Source organism: Oncorhynchus gorbuscha, linkage group LG02, assembly GCF_021184085.1.
Source record: "Oncorhynchus gorbuscha isolate QuinsamMale2020 ecotype Even-year linkage group LG02, OgorEven_v1.0, whole genome shotgun sequence".
Taxonomy (NCBI): domain Eukaryota; kingdom Metazoa; phylum Chordata; class Actinopteri; order Salmoniformes; family Salmonidae; genus Oncorhynchus; species Oncorhynchus gorbuscha.
Window position 1 is genome coordinate 12,625,379 of NC_060174.1, and position 19,968 is coordinate 12,645,346.

Sequence of the window (19,968 nt, forward strand, 5' to 3'; positions counted from 1 at the left end):
CGTTTGGTCGGCCCCTGGATAGCCCTCATGTTCCTCCGGGGCCGGAGTATGCCCGGAGACTCCAGGACCGCCTGGAGACAGCCCACACCTTCGCCAGAGAGCAGCTGGTGAATGCAGGTGTGAGGCAGAAAAGGAACTATGACGTGCACACCCGGGGAAGGCACTTTGTGGTTGGGGAGCTGGTCTGGGTCTACAGCCCCTAAGGAAAAAAAGGCAGATGCCCCAAGTTGGACAGTCACTGGGTGGGACCCTGCAGTGTCCTGGAGAGGGTAGGGGAGGTTGTGTACCGGGTGCAGCTTCCTCCCAGGGGGAGAAAGGTGGCACTGCACCGGGACAGGTTAGCCCCATACAGAGGGGCCTCTTCTCCCCAAACCCCAGGAACCCCCACAATTCCCCTCTCTGGCAATGACATTCTCCAGGCACCCACCCTCAGGTGCCGCAGACAAGGCTCCAGACAGCCCACTCCCCCTGTCTCCCCCCCTGTGTCACCGCGTGGTTCCCCAGAGCCACGGACTGTATTACCCGTTCCCGCTTCCTTGTCACCCATATCCCTGCCTTCATCCCCTGGGTCCCAGAGGGGCACTCTGCGACCATCACGACCACGCAGGCAAAGGAGACCTCCGGGTCGCTTCAGAGACTTTGTTTGTTCCCTCGGGGACGAGGGACTTTGTGGTGGGGGGGCTGTGTAGCGACCCGCACAGACAGCTGTGTGTTATGTGTTAGGCTAGGAGGTGGTTGTGTTGTAAATCAAATCAAATCAAATCAAATTTTATTTGTCACATACACATGGTTAGCAGATGTTAATGCGAGTGTAGCGAAATGCTTGTGCTTCTAGTTCCGACAATGCAGTGATAACCAACAAGTAATCTAACTAACAATTCCAAAACTACTGTCTTATACACAGTGTAAGGGGATAAGGAACATGTACATAAGGATATATGAATGAGTGATGGTACAGAGCAGCATACAGTAGATGGTATCGAGTACAGTATATACATATGAGATGAGTGTGTAGACAAAGTAAACAAAGTGGCATAGTTAAAGTGGCTAGTGATACATGTGTTACATAAGGATGCAGTCGATGATGTAGAGTACAGTATATACATATGCATATGAGATGAATAATGTAGGGTAAGTAACATTATATAAGATAGCATTGTTTAAAGTGGCTAGTGATATATTTACATCATTTCCCATCAATTCCCATTATTAAAATGGCTGGAGTTGGGTCAGTGTCAATGACAGTGTGTTGGCAGCAGCCACTCAGTGTTAGTGGTGGCTGTTTAACAGACTGATGGCCTTGAGATAGAAGCTGTTTTTCAGTCTCTCGGTCCCAGCTTTGATGCACCTGTACTGACCTCGCCTTCTGGATGATAGCGGGGTGAACAGGCAGTGGTTCGGGTGGTTGATGTCCTTGATGATCTTTATGGCCTTCCTGTAACAACGGGTGGTGTAGGTGTCCTGGAGGGCAGGTAGTTTGCCCCCGGTGATGCGTTGTGCAGTCCTCACTACCCTCTGGAGAGCCTTACGGTTGAGGGCGGAGCAGTTGCCGTACCAGGCGGTGATACAGCCCGCCAGGATGCTCTCGATTGTGCATCTGTAGAAGTTTGTGAGTGCTTTTGGTGACAAGCCAAATTTCTTCAGCCTCCTGAGGTTGAATAGGCGCTGCTGCGCCTTCTTCACGACGCTGTCAGTGTGAGTGGACCAATTCAGTTTGTCTGTGATGTGTATGCCGAGGAACTTAAAACTAGCTACCCTCTCCACTACTGTTCCATCGATGTGGATAGGGGGTGTTCCCTCTGCTGTTTCCTGAAGTCCACAATCATCTCCTTAGTTTTGTTGACGTTGAGTGTGAGGTTATTTTCCTGACACCACACTCCGAGGGCCCTCACCTCCTCCCTGTAGGCCGTCTCGTCGTTGTTGGTAATCAAGCCTACCACTGTTGTGTCGTCCGCAAACTTGATGATTGAGTTGGAGGCGTGCGTGGCCACGCAGTCGTGGGTGAACAGGGAGTACAGGAGAGGGCTCAGAACGCACCCTTGTGGGGCCCCCGTGTTGAGGATCAGCGGGGAGGAGATGTTGTTGCCTACCCTCACCACCTGGGGGCGGCCCGTCAGGAAGTCCAGTACCCAGTTGCACAGGGCGGGGTCGAGACCCAGGGTCTCGAGCTTGATGACGAGCTTGGAGGGTACTATGGTGTTGAATGCCGAGCTGTAGTCGATGAACAGCATTCTCACATAGGTATTCCTCTTGTCCAGGTGGGTTAGGGCAGTGTGCAGTGTGGTTGAGATTGCATCGTCTGTGGACCTATTTGGGCGGTAAGCAAATTGGAGTGGGTCTAGGGTGTCAGGTAGGGTGGAGGTGATATGGTCCTTGACTAGTCTCTCAAAGCACTTCATGATGACGGAAGTGAGTGCTACGGGGCGGTAGTCGTTTAGCTCAGTTACCTTAGCTTTCTTGGGAACAGGAACAATGGTGGCCCTCTTGAAGCATGTGGGAACAGCAGACTGGTATAGGGATTGATTGAATATGTCCGTAAACACACCGACCAGCTGGTCTGCGCATGCTCTGAGGGCGCGGCTGGGGATGCCGTCTGGGCCTGCAGCCTTGCGAGGGTTAACACGTTTAAATGTCTTACTCACCTCGGCTGCAGTGAAGGAGAGACCGCATGTTTCCGTTGCAGGCCGTGTCAGTGGCACTGTATTGTCCTCAAAGCGGGCAAAAAAGTTATATAGTCTGCCTGGGAGCAAGACATCCTGGTCCGTGACTGGGCTGGATTTCATCTTGTAGTCCGTGATTGACTGTAGACCCTGCCACATGCCTCTTGTGTCTGAGCCATTGAATTGAGATTCCACTTTGTCTCTGTACTGACGCTTAGCTTGTTTGATAGCCTTACGGAGGGAATAGCTGCACTGTTTGTATTCAGTCATGTTGCCAGACACCTTGCCCTGATTAAAAGCAGTGGTTCGCGCTTTGTACTGACCAGTACCCGGTGTTCGCGGGGTCCGACCTGTCAATCAACCTGCTATCTGCCAATCACGGGAATGCCTGGAATGTTCTGATGCCGGGCATCCTGGTGGTTGGCGGAGTGGCGTGGAGGGGGGTTGGGCAGGGGGGTGGAGCATTGGAAGTTAAGACCAGGTTCAGCTTTTGTTCTCTCTCTCTTACGTCTGGGCTTCACGATTGGCTTGTGTCATCTATTTGGCGTGTGCTACGGCCCAAACAGTAGCCTGTGTAAAGTTGGTGTAATAAACCGTCAATTCGTAAACTCAAGCCTCTGTCTGGACAATTGTTCCTTTATGATCTAGTCGGGTCATTACAATACACATCACAGCTTTAGTTTTGTGCCGTGGAATAAATTTGTCTTAGTTTATTTTCACGTAGTTCTTAAAAATAAAAAAAATAGGGCATGAATGGTAGAGGGAAAGACTATCACACCCATTATGAGAACGTGCTGATCTTTTCATAGAAATCGATCTATGTATAACCACTAGTATGCGCTCGAGAATTGTCCCGCAGACGGTTTAAATAGCCAAGAGTGGACGCACTACTCACTGAACACAGGCGCAATGCTGAGAGTACGAGATAACGGTTCACAACGCGACAGGAATTAAACTTCAACGGAGTTCGGTTTGCTTCAATAGATTTAACAGACATTGAGAATCAAGGACATTTCAACAATTTAAAGATTCGATTTTCCACTGTTCATGTATTTTGTCTATTTTTCATCAACTCCCATTTTAGTAGCCTTTATTATCAATCATAATTTCATCGGAATACCATGACGAGCTCTGCGGTTCAACTTCCCGGTTATGCTCTTGCTTTGATCGGTCTTGTTGGCTCAGTGATTGCCACCACTATGGTGGAGTGGAAAAGGCACTCTTACACAGAGAGCACGATAACATCAAAGGAAACGTACCTGGGGTTATGGATGTCATGCACCGTCGACGCCACAAGACACACGATGTGCGTCAATTACAAGTCACTCTTTCACCTGCCAGGTACGTTTTCCTTAGTGTCTGCCATCATCACCCACTATTCGATCACTAGTGGTCACTCACCTTCAGAGCAGGCACAATATAGCTTAATATAATGGCAGGCTACTTGTTGATGTCCGATTACAATGAAAAGATACAAATAAGCCTAATAATACACAATACATGTTGATAATTGAAACAGATGACTACAACCATTTATTATTACAAATCAGACTTGTTCACACACTGTTCCAGTGTCTATGTTCTTTCTCTCAGTAAGTTTCACACTGACTCGTGACTTTGATATGGATGTGTTCAATGTAGCCATATTCAATCTTAGTGTCAGACTGAGTGTTGAGAGGATGCGTTGGCCTTTGACATTTGCCCTGTGCGTATAGCGGAGATTCTGACCACCCGAGTGGTGATGATCCTCAGTGTCCTGTTGTCAGCCATTGGGGTGCTGGTAGCCACGCTGGGGATGAGATGCACTCGATGCCTGGAGGAGGATGAAAAGCAGAAGGATAGAGTTGCCATTGTTGGAGGATTCCTCTTCATCATTGCAGGTACAGTTGGCTACATTATCATATCAGTAATGAAAGTTGTTTTTATTGATTTAGCTCTGAACAGTAAATGCTACATTGTGAAATGCCAAAAAATGGTCCCATCTGATACTACATAACTCTGTGCTTTAGCGTACAGCTCTGTACCACAGCCCAAAATGCTGCTTTTACCACTGAAAATGCTGCTAGTTTTAACTCTAGATGTGAGAGAAGCTGATATGAAATTGTGTGTAATAAGATGTTCTAATATTGCTCTTCTCTGTAGGTGTTGTGGCCATATCGGTAACCTCCTGGTTTGCCAACGCCATCATCCGGTCCTTTGAATTCTCAGACTCACCTACTTCCTTACATAACAGGTACTGTCGAGTAGCACGGTAGCAGAATCATCCACAACTCTGTCTGTTAAGAATTGTAATAGTCTTTAGGCTGAGCCTTATGAATGCACTAATTTTGACCAAGGACCCATAGGGTGGATCTAGTCAAAAGAAGGGGACAAAATAGGGAATAGGGTGCAATTTGTTGTACAAGCTAAGAAACTACACCTGGCTGTAGTGCAATTAATATCAAATTGTTATTTCGATTTAGAATTCTACACATAGTTTATTTAAGTAATAAGGGACGAGGGGGTCTAGTGTATGTCCAATATACCACGGCTAAGGGCTGTTCTTACGCACGACGCAACGCATTGTGGAGTGTCGAGATACAGCCCTTAGCCGTGGTATATTGGTTATATACCACCAACCCCCGAGGAGCCTTATTGCTATTATAAACTGGTTACCACTGTAATTAGAGCAGTAAAAATAAATGTTTTGTCAGACCCGTGGTATACGGTCTGATATACCACGGCTGTCAGCCAATCAGAATTCAGGGCTCAAACCACCCAGTTTATAATCTGTGTTTTGCGGCTGATGTGGACTACATTCTGTGGTGTTGACTGGGTGTGTTATTTTGTGTTTCTTTTTTAAACCGACAGGTTTGAGTTTGGCAACGCTGTGCTGGTGAGCTGGGGTGCAGGTATCTGCTCTGTGGTGGGCGGATTTCTCCTGGGCTGCAGGTATCTGTGGAGTTGTCCCCAGGGCTCACGTTCCGTCTCATCCTTCACCCAACCCAAAGTCATTCTTGGCACCAGGCCTGGCACCCACTATGTTTAATGGGGCCACACTATGCCTAGAGGACGCCCAAGGAAGCTCAATTCGTTGAGGCTTAAACCAGAGAGTCTACTACTCACACTGAAGGACTACAGTAGAGCAGAATACGTGTAGTTACTCAAGTACTCTACTGTGTGTGACTCGCCTACATTATGATTGTGAGAGTTCATTTGGGAGGTCTGTGTGCTCCATGAAAGTATTTTTCTTATTAATTGTTTGGATGTGTGAAGATGGTTGGCTGTAGTCATGATGTGTAACACCTGCCATATCTCTGTTTTCAACCTCATGTCAAGTTCCTCCACTAAAGGAATTTTCAAATATCGCCAATGTAGCTACCATTTCATTATATACCATCACCAATGTACAGTGCTGCAGAGTAGTGTTCCTATGACTCTCAAAATGTACAGGGGGAAATACGCAGGAAATCCGGAATCCCCTAACAAGGGCTTCTGGGAAAGCTAGGAATTCTGGTAATGTTACTGGAACTGTGCAACTCTACTGCAGAGTAAGCTTCCATAAATATCAGCTTGATTGAACTGTGCCTGATTGTGTTCTGTTTGGGGCCAACAGATTAGAATACACCTTCCATTTAAATTATTTTCACTTTTCACCAAGGGAAAGTATTGGTTTGGACATGCAGATGTGCAATCTGTGCCGTAGGTCAACCAACTGTATGCACATAACAAGAAACTTTATTTCTTCAAATTTCTTCAAATTTGTACATTTGAAATGTGCACTTTAGAGTGTAATGCACTGCAATTTTCCCTTAATTTAGTACTTGATCACGTGCTATATATGGTAAACTTGTCATAAATCTGCTGTTATTATTATCAAGATGAATTTGCATAAAGATACTTCATTAGATAAAGATACTACTGAATGTGTGTTATGTTTTACAGCCTTCAAATTATGTCCTTTTTACATTCTCTTTCTTTTCTTCTATTTGACTCTTTCAGGTTTCAGGGTTTTACTACCATACCCCGTTCAAAGGCTCTTATAGCCTACTACCATACCCCGTTCAAAGGCTCTTATAGCCTACTACCATACCCCGTTCAAAGGCTCTTATAGCCTACTACCATACCCCGTTCAAAGGCTCTTATAGCCTACTACCATACCCCGTTCAAAGGCTCTTATAGCCTACTACCATACCCCGTTCAAAGGCTCTTATAGCCTACTACTAAACCCCGTTCAAAGGCTCTTATAGCCTACTACCATACCCCGTTCAAAGGCTCTTATAGCCTACTACCATACCCCGTTCAAAGGCTCTTATAGCCTACTACCATACCCCGTTCAAAGGCTCTTATAGCCTACTACCATACCCGTTCAAAGGCTCTTATAGCCTACTACCATACCCTTATAGTTCAAAGGCTCTTATAGCCTACTACCATACCCCGTTCAAAGGCTCTTATAGCCTACTACCATACCCCGTTCAAAGGCTCTTATAGCCTACTACCATACCCCGTTCAAAGGCTCTTATAGCCTACTACCATACCCCGTTCAAAGGCTCTTATAGCCTACTACTAAACCCCGTTCAAAGGCTCTTATAGCCTACTACCATACCCCGTTCAAAGGCACTTAAAACCTACTACCATACCCCGTTTAAAGACACTTATAGCCTACTACCATACCCCGTTCAAAGGCACTTATAACCTACTACCATACCCCGTTCAAAGGCACTTAAAACCTACTACCATACCCCGTTCAAAGGCACTTATAACCTACTACCATACCCCGTTCAAAGGCACTTATAACCTACTACCATACCCCGTTTAAAGACACTTATAACCTACTACCATACCCCGTTCAAAGGCACTTATAACCTACTACCATACCCCGTTCAAAGGCACTTAAAACCTACTACCATACCCCGTTTAAAGGCACTTATAGCCTACTACCAAACCCATGTTCAAAGGCACTTCAATATTGGTATTGCCCATTCACCCTCTGAATGGCACACATACACTATCCATGTCTCAATTGTCTCAATGCTTAAAAATCCTTATGTAATCTGCCTCCTACCCTTCACCTACACTGATTGAAGTGGATTTAACAGGTGCCATCAAAAAGGGATCATAGCTTTCACCTGGTCAGGCTATGTCATGGAAAGAGCAGGTGGTCCTAATGTTTTGTCCACTCAGTGTATAATAATTAGTTGTAAATTAAAACATAATACTGTACTTGCATCAGCATCAAATTATTTTGCAAATCATCAAATGTCTGCATTTCTCTCTCTCCATGACCAGGGTTAGCTATTGGAAATCCCATACACATGTAAAAGGCGAGAACTGAAACGATCCGCACTTGGCGTCCATTTTAGGGCGGAGTCTATTTAAGGCCGTTTCAATAAAAAACACTCAGAAAAACTACTGATTCCTGGTCCTTTCAGTGAACAACCTGTCTGTTGTTTGACATGTGACAGTAGGCCCATGTTTCTCATGCCATTTGAAACAATGTGTATTGAAACCAAATCACACTAAGCCAGTTCTTTTCACACACACACACATCACACAATGATAAGATCATTATTTCATGTAATTTGCTGGACACTAACTAGGGGTTAAACTGCTATTGTATGGTAAAATGCACCAATAGACATTACCTTATTTCTATGTGTGTGTATTCTTTCCATAAACTGAAAGAGTGGATGGTTCTTCTGTCTGACTAGTTCTGTTCTGTTGTTTCACTCTATATGAAGGTCCTTTATGTCTCCGTGTGGGATTCATAATATAAATGAAAAAGCCTAATGAGATGCCAGGTTATTTCATAAATGTATTGATGTAGCCAGGAGAAGCCTAGTAATGGACTAAAAGACCCTAACGTTTCTCCTTTTAGTCCAAGGACCTGACATGTTCTGTTTAAAGGCGAATTGGCTCTGGAAGCCAAAACAGCCAAATACTCCATCTAAACGTGAATCGATTCTCCATTGTGTTACAGTTCTAGAAACAAAACAGTATTTCTCAGTGACAACACATTTGTGGCGGTTGTCTTCCATTTACACACAGGTGTTCAGAGATGCAGTTAGCTAAGTAGCACAGGTAGTTCTGTTTGCCGGAAACAAGCGCTGTAACATGGAAATATAGCCGAGCGGAAACCCTAACCTTAAAGGGGTGGATCAATGTAACTTTTTTCTCTTGTATATTTGTCCATGAATAGTCGTGTTTGTAGTCTAATTTAACTAGACTAGCCAGAAAGACTCACGATGTACAGTTTAAGAATTTCAGTTGGTTTAGTCAATTTGTTTACAATTCAATCCAGTGTGCTAGTATTTTTTTAAATCAGAATAGCCAGGTTGGTTAGCTATCGTTTACCTTCAAATACTGTACTTCCACATACAGTACAACGATCTGACATGATGTGAGACACCGGCACTGTTTTTACTCTGGTCTGGTTGGTCTGTGACAGGGTCAAGGCAAGGACCACATGCAGGCTTCAGTAAGGATCCTATTAGTAGTGATGTGTGCATGATGCAAAGGAGAGGAGGCAGGGGAGTGGAGTCGAAAGGGACATCTCCAGTTGACGCTCACTATACATCCGTGTACATAAGATAGAAAGCAGTACCCCCATATCTCTTATTAAACCTAGCTAGTGCATAATGAGACATGATGTAATGTATTTGTCCAAATCTGTCACCAGTGTGGCTTTTGTGGCAAGGACAAAATTAACACAAAAGTGTTGAGGTTTTCAGATTTCATAGTCAACTAAATGCTATTCCAATATAAATGCTTTTGTCAAACCTTTCTTTGGATGTGCAATTGAGACAAAGGCTGTAATGACTAGAGTTGGAAGCCTGTTCAAACTACGCCAAATACAGTATTGCAGTTAAACTAAAAAAACAAACATTAGAATTAATAAAAGAGCACCTATGCATTAGCACTTCTGTTGTTGTGTCCTTTTTGGGAGATGTCATCAACTTTTTTAATATATATATATATTTTTTTACAGTATTCCAGTCACTGAGGAAATCCCGTGGATCTTCATCCTCTTCCTCTCTTGCCTAAGCACTGCCCGGAAGGTCAACTTTTTACTGGAAGCTACATTACGTAATGTTATTATACTAAGGTGGCTGGCTAGATAAGCGATTCTTCAGAAAGACAGGAATTACATTAACTCCTGCCTCAGCACAGTTTCATTATGAGATGGGCTGTAGGGGAGGAGTAGAGCATAGGCCTAAAACATAACACATTCACTTGTATTACTACTGTGTACCTAGTAACGAAACAAACAGAAATGGCTTCCTACTCAGAACGGATGGGAAGCACACTCCCCATTCTCCCGTAAGTCTAGAATTAGCATATCTACTGCAGGTCCGAGAATTGTCCAGAGAATTGTCCAGACCTTAACCTCTGACCTAGAAGCAGGGATAGGATACAATGAGATGGTGGTATGCATAGGAAATAATGGTTCTGTGTAGTCCATTAAGTTATTTTAATATTAGGTCCAGGCATAGAGATACATACTGTACATGTATGCATGTTCAATATCAATGGTTTACAAAATAATTTATCTCTATGGGTCCAGGTCCATCCATTCTGGATTATCCCCATAATAATGCTCTGGGAGAACCTTGAAGTTAATCACAACATCCTTACTGATTCAAATGCTCGTACTCGATACCAAAGTTTCTTGTGCTGATCAAAAGTTCATGTTGGGAGAAGTAGGGTGGCAAGTAACATTTGTCAGTGTGCCCTTGAGCAAGGCACTGAACACTTAAATTACTAAAGATATCAATGTAAAATTAGTGAGAAACTAATCTTTATCCTAAGTGTTGCTGCCCACTCCCTTTGTACCAAGTGCATTTTATTAACAATATCAAAACAGAAAGGGTGAAACTATGACAGGAAACATTCATTACGAGTTGGCGCAAAAGTGAAAGTAAGGCGTTATGGTCCGGTACCGCGTCCATACCAGCCAAATAAATAGTTGGGGAAGCCTCCTACGCCTTACCAGTAAAACCTGAGGGAGAGGTTATTTTCCTGGTGCCACTCCGTCAGGGCCCCCACCTCCTCCCTGTAGGATGTCTTGTCATTGTTGGTAATCCCCTTACCACGGTTGTGTCGCCTGCAAACTTGATGATTGAGTTGGAGACATGCATAGCCACGCAGTCAAGGGTGAACAGGGAGTACAGGAGGCGCTGAGCACACACCCTTGTGGGCCCCTGCATAAGGCAGGTGTTGTTGCCTACCTTTCTGATCTGGGGTCGGTCCATCAGGAAGTCCAGGACCCAGTTGCACAGTGTGGGGTTCAGACCCAAGGCCCTGAGCTTAGTGATGAGCTTAGAGGGCACTATGGTGTTGAAAGCTGTAGTTGATGAACATCATTCTTACATAGGTATTCCTCATGTCCAGAATGGATAGGGCAGTGTCCAATGAGATGGCGATTGTGTCATTTGTGGATCTGTTGGGGCGGTATATGCAAATTGGAGTGGGTCTAGGGTTTCAAGTAAGGTGGAAGTGATATGATCCTTGACTAGCCTTTCAATGTCAGCAACACTGTTTTCCTCGAAGCAGGCAAAGAAGGTGTGTAGCTTGTCCGGCGGGAAGGCGGCGGTGTCTCTGACGTAGTTGTAAAAGCTAAATGACAAATCTTTACAACTAGGCCCCTATTGAATTAAGGCCAGGCACCACAAGCTGAAATGAAAATGTTGCATTAGTATTTGGTAGCATTGCCTTTAAATTGTTTAACTTGGGTCAAACATTTTGAGTAGCCTTCCACAAGCTTCCCACAATAAGTTGGGTGAATTTTGGCCCATTCCTCCTGACAGAGCTGGTTTAACTGAGTCAGGTTGTAGGATCCTTGCTCGCACACGCTTTTTCAGTTCTGCCCACAAATATTCAATAGGATTGAGGTCAGGGCTTTGTGACGGCCACTCCAATACCTTGACTTTGTTGTCCTTAAGTCATTTTGCCACAACTTTGTAAGTATGCTTGGGGTTATTGTCCATTTGGAAGACCCATTTGCGACCAAGCTTTAACTTCCTGATGTCTTGAGATGTTGCTTCAATATATCCACATAATTTTCCTGCCTCATGAAGTCATCTATTTTGTGAAGTGCACCAGGCCCTCCTGCAGCAAAGCACCCCCACAACATGATGCTAGAAAGAATAGGAAGAGGAGAGGGAGGCCCCGGTGCACAACTGAGCAAGAGGACATTAGCGCAAGTACATTAGTGTCTAGTTTGAGAAACACATGCCTCACAAGTCCTCAATTGGCAGCTCCATTAAATAGTACCCGCAAAACACCAGTCTCAACGTCAACAGTGAAGAGGCGACTCCGGGATGATGGCCTTCCAGTCAGGGTTGCAAAGAAAAATCCATATCTCAGACTGGCCAATAAAAAGAAAAGATTAAGATGGGAAAAAGAACACAGACACTGGACAGAGGAACTTGAGAAGAACTAGAGCCCGTTTGTGCTGTTCTGTGATGGGAGCAGTACACAGCGTTGTATGAGATCTTCAGTTTCTTGGCAATTTCTCGCATGGAATAGCCTTCACTTCTGAGACCAAGAATAGCCTGACAAGTTTCAGAAGAAAGTCTTTGTTTCTGGCCATTTTGAGCCTGTATTTGAACCCACACATGCTGATGCTACAGATACTCAACTAGTCTAAAGAAGGCCCGTTTTATTGCTTCTATAATATGCCATTTAGCAGACGCTTTTATCCAAAGCTTCTTTAATTAGCACAACAGTTTTCAGCTTTGCTAACATAATTGCAAAAGGGTTTTCGAATGATCAATTAGCCTTTTAAAATAATAAACTTGGATTAGCTAACACAACGTGCCATTGGAACACAGGAGTGATGGTTGCTGGTAATGGGCCTCTGTACGCCTATGTAGATATTCCACAAAAAAAATACCCTTTTCCAGCTTCAATAGTCATTTACAACATTAACAATATCTACACTGTGTTTCTGATCAATTTGATGTTATTTTAATGGACAACAAATGTGCTTTTCTTTCAAAAACAAGGACATTTCTAAGTGACCACACACTTTTAAAAGGTTGTGTATATATTCCCTATAGTATATAGAGCGCTACTTTTGCCAGGGCTCATAGGGCTCTGGTCAGAAGTAGTGCACTATGTAGTGAATAGGGTGCCATTTGGGACACATATTATCAGCCTAGTGTGGAGGTTTATTATTAAAGAGAGATACAGTTTGTCTCCATGGCACACACCAAAACATGGAATTGTAAAATTGTTAATCTTATCCCTTTGCCAAAACGAGCACAGAGGAGTTGCTGACTTTTGAAAGTTCTCCAAACAATTATTTCATTTTTTTGACTGGAGAATAATATGATGCCTTTCTGATTTGTTGTTGTTGCTCATTATATCTAGCGTCAGATAATACCTGTATTGAAGGGTATTGGCTAGACACATTATGGCTCACCACAGTGCCAAACACATGTTTACATTGACAGAGGTGCCTACAGAGTTATTGGTAATCTACTGAGAAAGTTAACTGTTGGGCAAAGATGACCTAATTGCTGGCTTACTAAACCGATGTTCACGTAGTGGTGGGCCATATAATTTTCACTGTTTAAAAGCATTGTGTGCCCTCTACTGGGGTGGCAGGGTAGCCTAGTGGTTAGAGCGTTGGACTAGTAACCGGAAGGTGATCAAATACTTATTTTCCACCATAATTTGCAAATAAATTCATTAAAAATCCTACAATGTGATTTTCTGGATATTTTTTTTCTCATTTCGTCCGCCATAGTTGAAGTGTACCTATGATGAAAATTACAGGCCTCTCATCTTTTTAAGTGGGAGAACTTGCACAATTGGTGTCTGACTAAATACTTTTTTTGCCCCACTGTATATGTGATCGTATAAAAATGTAAGCAAGGTTTGAAAGGATTGTGTTTTAGTCTGTTTGGGCCTCTTGCAGTCAATTTTCAATCTACAAATGATTTGTAATTATCGTCTGGCGCCCTGACCATCACCTCAAAATCGGCCCACGGCTGTATCTAGTTGATGATCCCTGGAATAAAGTATTGCTGATATACAGGTAACTGCCAAAATAAAGGAAACACCAACATAAAGTGTCTTTATAGGGCGTTGGACAACCACGAGCCACCAGAACAGCTTCAAGTGTCTGGAAGTCTTCTATGAGAAACTCTATCATTTGGTGTTTTGTTGATGGTGGTGGAAAACACTGTCTCAGGCGCTGCTCCAGAATCTCCCATAAGTGTTCCAATTGGTCTTAGTTGTGGTGACTGATACTTTTTTTGTATTGCTATCCTTGTAGGGACCAAGGAATTGATTTCCATCCAAAATCCTATTTTCCCTAACCTTAACCCTTTAATCCTAACCCCAAACCTAACCTCTAAGCCTAAAATAGCATTTTTCCTCAAATGTCTCCCAATTTTCCTTGTTTTACTATCCTGGTGAGGACTTCTGGTACCCACAAGGGCAGAAACACACACACACAAGCCTTTAAACCCCCTATGCTCTTTTGAGACCCCTCTTTCAAAGTCACTGAGATATCTTCTTCTAGCCATGGTAACCAACATAATGGGCAACTGGTTATTGACCCTAAGCATGATGGGATGTTAATTAACTCAGGAATCACACCTGTGCAAGCACCTGCTTTCAATATATTTCCTTGTTTTATTTATTTTGGCAGTTACCTGTATATGCCATAGGGGCAAGTAACGAAGCTCTGTAGAAAGTACTAGAAAGAGTATTGGGACCAGTAGGGGGAGACAATATACAGTGATTGAACATTTTCAGAGCTTGTTACTGGAGATCTGAGGTACCGTGGCGTTGTTCCACTCTAGCCATTATTCGATCTCAGAACATGTTTGGTTAAAGGAAACAGGGAACGAAAAGAGTCCCATTTAACATTGTGTCGCCAAACTTGTGTATTTGTAGGAAAATATAGACTAGAAGGTAGACCTGTAGCGCAGCCTTATCCAACTGTACTATATAACGCTGAAACTGAACAGTAGTTACTGTATCCCTAGTACATATTCTAGATCTACATGACACTAAACAGTAGGCTACGTCCAGTTAAGATTTATACGTTTTGTTGTGAAGTAGCCTATAGATTTAGGCTGATTGTTGCTATGATAAAATAGTTATTTCATGTAGTGCCATCCGGCAATTCATAAAGCTTAGTCTAGTAACTTTACAATTGTGTCAAATGACTGCTAATATCGTAAGAACTCAGTGAGATGTCACCATTGATTTAATTGCAGAGAGGTCGGAGTTAGTGGAGCGAGAGTGGGGGGGATCATTACAGAAAATGTTTCCTTGACTGAAGTAGTCCCATTTACGCCCCGCCATTACCGTCCGGAACATCTGCCAAAAGACTCATTGAATGGGAAGCAAACCTTGTTCAACGTTTAGCCTACCACGTGACTATCGCATCTTCTATCTGGACTCCGCAAGCTGCCCTGGTCATTTTATCACAGAACGGAGGAGCTTGTGCAAACTGGTGCGCGTGAAAAAAAGATAACTAACGCCGAAGATGGATGTTGTGCATTTTTCCATTGGTAGTATCTTGTCGATTACTCTTCAAGCGCTGTTGTTGTCTTCTTCATATGGTTCGTTGGAGCCCTACGACCTTTTATACAACAATGCCGTCGAAGCATTTTACAGAAATGACTATAAAGATGTGGTGCGACACATGGAGGGTGCGCTCAGAAGCTACGCAGAAGTCCGCCAGACTAAAGTCCGATGTCGGCTGAGATGCCAGAACCAGCACCCGTTTGATTCCGCCTCCATGGACCTGCAGTTCTTTGACGTGGTTCTCCGAAGATCCTATTGTCAGAACGAGTGCATTGAAGAAAAAGTTGGAACACAGTCCATGCACAAAATCAGCGAGGATGTCATCCAGGATTTCCACAGGCGAATCCCGTACAACTATCTTCAGTTGGCTTATCAGAAGGTAAAATATTTTTTAGTAAATCTCACCAACAACTTTTGATGTAGTTATTTATTATATTTAGTCATCTTTATTAGGCTACAGTGCATCATTCGGTGTCCTACACAGGCCACTGCAATAAGCTGTATTCTCACCCAGCTGCTGCTGAGCAACGTGACGCCGTTTCTACCCGGTGAGCTGTTGGCTGTGTTACAGTGTTGTCCTTTCCGTAGCGACGGGAGAAAATACACAATGTTACGCTCAAGTATATCTGGTATAGCCTACTGTATCAGTTTTGTTGCAAATCATTTTGGGGACTTGAGTAAAACTGTCTTTCCCCATCCCTACTGTATCTAATTACTAGCGTAAATATAACACAACGGGCTATAGTAGCACATGTCCGACACTATAAGCGGGTAATTTCCGTCAGTTATATGAAGCATCTTCACAAAACGTACTATTTCTCTAAAGCTAGCACGACTTTCTCAAACACGCATGCACATCCATAGTAGGCCTACACACACCGCAAGTTATGGAATTGTGATGGCACCTCCCCCACTATGTCTCTCCCAGCATTCATTCATAACGTTGTCCAGACAATACCTCTGCCATTGAATCGAAACAGGTACACACATCGGTGAACTTGTTCTCCATCAGAGAATTTCACGGTTCCTGTTTTTATGGCCCGATGGTGTGCCATGTCATGCCAACAGCTGGCAGCAGCCACAGAAGTGTGTATGTGTTTGCTTTGGCTGCCAGTTACTCCTCGATAACCAACCAGCCCATTACACAGACACTACTACACTGGTATCTGATTACTTATATTTGTATTTATTTAACTAGGCAAGTTGGTTAAGAACAAATTCTTATTTACAATGACACCTACCCTGGCCAGACCCCAACGACCCTGGGCCAATTGTTTGCTGCCCTATGGGACTCAATCACGGCCGGATGTGATACAGCCTGGATTACATGGTGGCGCCCCTCAAATCCAGATTTCACATTGGACTGTCTAAAAACACAAACATGTATATGCCTGCCGAGCAACATTTCAAAAATAGCAAATTATTCCCATCTCTAAAGCACCAACAACATCAAATCTATTTGATCAAGATCTATTTGAACTGTGAAGAAATCTCAAGTGCCCCGTTCACCGCTCACCTCTCCTCTTTAACATTAGAACCGCTAAAGCAGTCATTTTCACTGGTCATGATTTTATAGTTGCTATTACTCTGCCATTTAAAAAAAAAAAAAAAGTCAAGCCCCCTTACTTCATTGACTTGTCCTATATAAGTCTACATAACACACTGTGCTTGTTAGAATCTTAATATCACAAACAGAACTGGAGTGGAGTTATAACCAGTTTTATGAGGGCATGTCACTTAAAAAAAAAAAGTTTTTCCACCGTTGCTCCTCTTTTTCTTGACAGTAGGGCCTGCTCCTTCTTCTGACAGTAGGGCCTGCTCCTTCTTCTGACAGTAGGGCCTGCTCCTTCTTCTGACAGTAGGGCCTGCTCCTTCTTCTGACAGTAGGGCCTGCTCCTTCTTCTGACAGTAGGGCCTGCTCCTTCTTCTGACAGTAGGGCCTGCTCCTTCTTCTGACAGTAGGGCCTGCTCCTTCTTCTGACAGTAGGGCCTGCTCCTTCTTCTGACAGTAGGGCCTGCTCCTTCTTCTGACAGTAGGGCCTGCTCCTTCTTCTGACAGTAGGGCCTGCTCCTTCTTCTGACAGTAGGGCCTGCTCCTTCTTCTGACAGTAGGGCCTGCTCCTTCTTCTGACAGTAGGGCCTGCTCCTTCTTCTGACAGTAGGGCCTGCTCCTTCTTCTGACAGTAGGGCCTGCTCCTTCTTCTGACAGTAGGGCCTGCTCCTTCTTCTGACAGTAGGGCCTGCTCCTTCTTCTGACAGTAGGGCCTGCTCCTTCTTCTGACAGTAGGGCCTGCTCCTTCTTCTGACAGTAGGGCCTGCTCCTTCTTCTGACAGTAGGGCCTGCTCCTTCTTCTGACAGTAGGGGCTCCTTCTTCTGACAGTAGGGCCCTCCTTCTTCTGACAGTAGGGCCTGCTCCTTCTTCTGACAGTAGGGCCTGCTCTTCTTCTGACAGTAGGGCCTGCTCCTCCTCTGACAGTAGGGCCTGCTCCTCCTTCTGACAGTAGGGCCTGCTCCTCCTTCTGACAGTAGGGCCCTTCTTCTGACAGTAGGGCCTGCTCCTCCTTCTTCTGACAGTAGGGCCTGCTCCTCCTTCTTCTGACAGTAGGGCCTGCTCCTCCTTCTTCTGACAGTAGGGCCTGCTCCTCCTTCTTCTGACAGTAGGGCCTGCTCCTCCTTCTTCTGACAGTAGGGCCTGCTCCTCCTTCTTCTGACAGTAGGGCCTGCTCCTCCTTCTTCTGACAGTAGGGCCTGCTCCTCCTTCTTCTGACAGTAGGGCCTGCTCCTCCTTCTTCTGACAGTAGGGCCTGCTCCTTCTTCTGACAGTAGGGCCTGCTCCTTCTTCTGACAGTAGGGCCTGCTCCTCCTTCTGACAGTAGGGCCTGCTCCTCCTTCTGACAGTAGGGCCTGCTCCTCCTTCTTCTGACAGTAGGGCCTGCTCCTCCTTCTTCTGACAGTAGGGCCTGCTCCTCCTTCTTCTGACAGTAGGGCCTGCTCCTCCTTCTTCTGACAGTAGGGCCTGCTCCTCCTTCTTCTGACAGTAGGGCCTGCTCCTCCTTCTTCTGACAGTAGGGCCTGCTCCTCCTTCTTCTGACAGTAGGGCCTGCTCCTTCTTCTGACAGTAGGGCCTGACAGTCTTCTGACAGTAGGGCCTGCTCCTCCTTCTGACAGTAGGGCCTGCTCCTCCTTCTGACAGTAGGGCCTGCTCCTCCTTCTGACAGTAGGGCCTGACAGTAGGGCCCTCCTCCTTCTGACAGTAGGGCCTGCTCCTCCTTCTGACAGTAGGGCCTGCTCCTCCTTCTGACAGTAGGGCCTGCTCCTCCTCTGACAGTAGGGCCTGCTCCTCCTTCTGACAGTAGGGCCTGCTCCTCCTCTGACAGTAGGGCCTGCTCCTCCTTCTGACAGTAGGGCCTGCTCCTCCTTCTGACAGTAGGGCCTGCTCCTCCTTCTGACAGTAGGGCCTGCTCCTCCTTCTGACAGTAGGGCCTGCTCCTCCTTCTGACAGTAGGGCCTGCTCCTCCTTCTGACAGTAGGGCCTGCTCCTCCTTCTGACAGTAGGGCCTGCTCCTTCTTCTTCTGACAGTAGGGCCTGCTCCTTCTTCTTCTGACAGTAGGGCCTGCTCCTCCTTCTTCTGACAGTAGGGCCTGCTCCTCCTTCTTCTGACAGTAGGGCCTGCTCCTCCTTCTTCTGACAGTAGGGCCTGCTCCTCCTTCTTCTGACAGTAGGGCCTGCTCCTCCTTCTTCTGACAGTAGGGCCTGCTCCTCTTCTTCTGACAGTAGGGCCTTCCTCCTTCTTCTGACAGGGCCTGCTCCTCCTTCTTCTGACAGTAGGGCCTGCTCCTCCTTCTTCTGACAGTAGGGCCTGCTCCTCCTTCTTCTGACAGTAGGGCCTGCTCCTCCTTCTTCTGACAGTAGGGCCTGCTCCTCCTTCTTCTGACAGTAGGGCCTGCTCCTCCTTCTTCTGACAGTAGGGCCTGCTCCTCCTTCTTCTGACAGTAGGGCCTGCTCCTTCTTCTTCTGACAGTAGGGCCTGCTCCTTCTTCTTCTGACAGTAGGGCCTGACAGTAGGGCCTGCTCCTCCTTCTGACAGTAGGGCCTGCTCCTCCTCTGACAGTAGGGCCTGCTCCTCCTTCTGACAGTAGGGCCTGCTCCTCCTTCTGACAGTAGGGCCTGCTCCTCCTTCTGACAGTAGGGCCTGCTCCTCCTTCTGACAGTAGGGCCTGCTCCTCCTTCTGACAGTAGGGCCTGCTCCTTCTTCTTCTGACAGTAGGGCCTGCTCCTCCTTCTGACAGTAGGGCCTGCTCCTTCTTCTTCCGACAGTAGGGCCTGCTCCTCCTTCTTCCGACAGTAGGGCCTGCTCCTCCTTCTCCCGACAGTAGGGCCTGCTCCTCCTTCTTCCGACAGTAGGTCCTGCTCCTCCTTCTCCCGACAGTAGGGCCTGCTCCTCCTTCTTCCGACAGTAGGGCCTGCTCCTCCTTCTTCCGACAGTAGGGCCTGCTCCTCCTTCTTCCGACAGTAGGGCCTGCTCCTTCTTCTTCCGACAGTAGGGCCTGCTCCTCCTTCTTCCGACAGTAGGGCCTGCTCCTCCTTCTTCCGACAGTAGGGCCTGCTCCTCCTTCTTCCGACAGTAGGGCCCTGCTCCTCCTTCTTCCGACAGTAGGGCCCTGCTCCTCCTTCTTCCGACAGTAGGGCCCTGCTCCTCTTCTTCCGACAGTAGGGCCCTGCTCCTTCTCTTCCGACAGTAGGGCCCTGCTCCTTCTTCTTCCGACAGTAGGGCCTGC

The 19,968-nt window shown here is 45.8% G+C and overlaps 2 protein-coding genes across 3 annotated transcripts in view; both read left to right on the forward strand.

Moving 5' to 3' along the window:
• Nucleotides 1–3,532: 3,532 nt before the first annotated feature.
• On the forward strand, nucleotides 3,533–6,720 carry LOC123991185 (claudin-1-like). The gene is made up of 4 exons (XM_046292504.1): nucleotides 3,533–4,001; nucleotides 4,376–4,540; nucleotides 4,803–4,893; nucleotides 5,511–6,720. Exons 1-4 carry the CDS (start codon nucleotides 3,782–3,784, stop codon nucleotides 5,686–5,688), a joined length of 654 nt encoding a protein of 217 aa, XP_046148460.1. The 5' UTR covers nucleotides 3,533–3,781; the 3' UTR covers nucleotides 5,689–6,720.
• An 8,119-nt stretch (nucleotides 6,721–14,839) lies between these two features.
• The window catches only part of LOC123997218 (prolyl 3-hydroxylase 2-like), a 108,362-nt gene continuing 103,233 nt past the window's right edge, over nucleotides 14,840–19,968 (forward strand). The window contains exon 1 of one of the 2 annotated variants that reach the window (XM_046301383.1): nucleotides 14,840–15,567. In XM_046301383.1, coding sequence (XP_046157339.1) covers nucleotides 15,148–15,567 — 420 coding nt within the window. In that variant the 5' untranslated portion in view covers nucleotides 14,840–15,147. The remainder of the gene's footprint in view (nucleotides 15,568–19,968) is intronic. The other variant, XM_046301389.1, reaches the window with a different exon arrangement.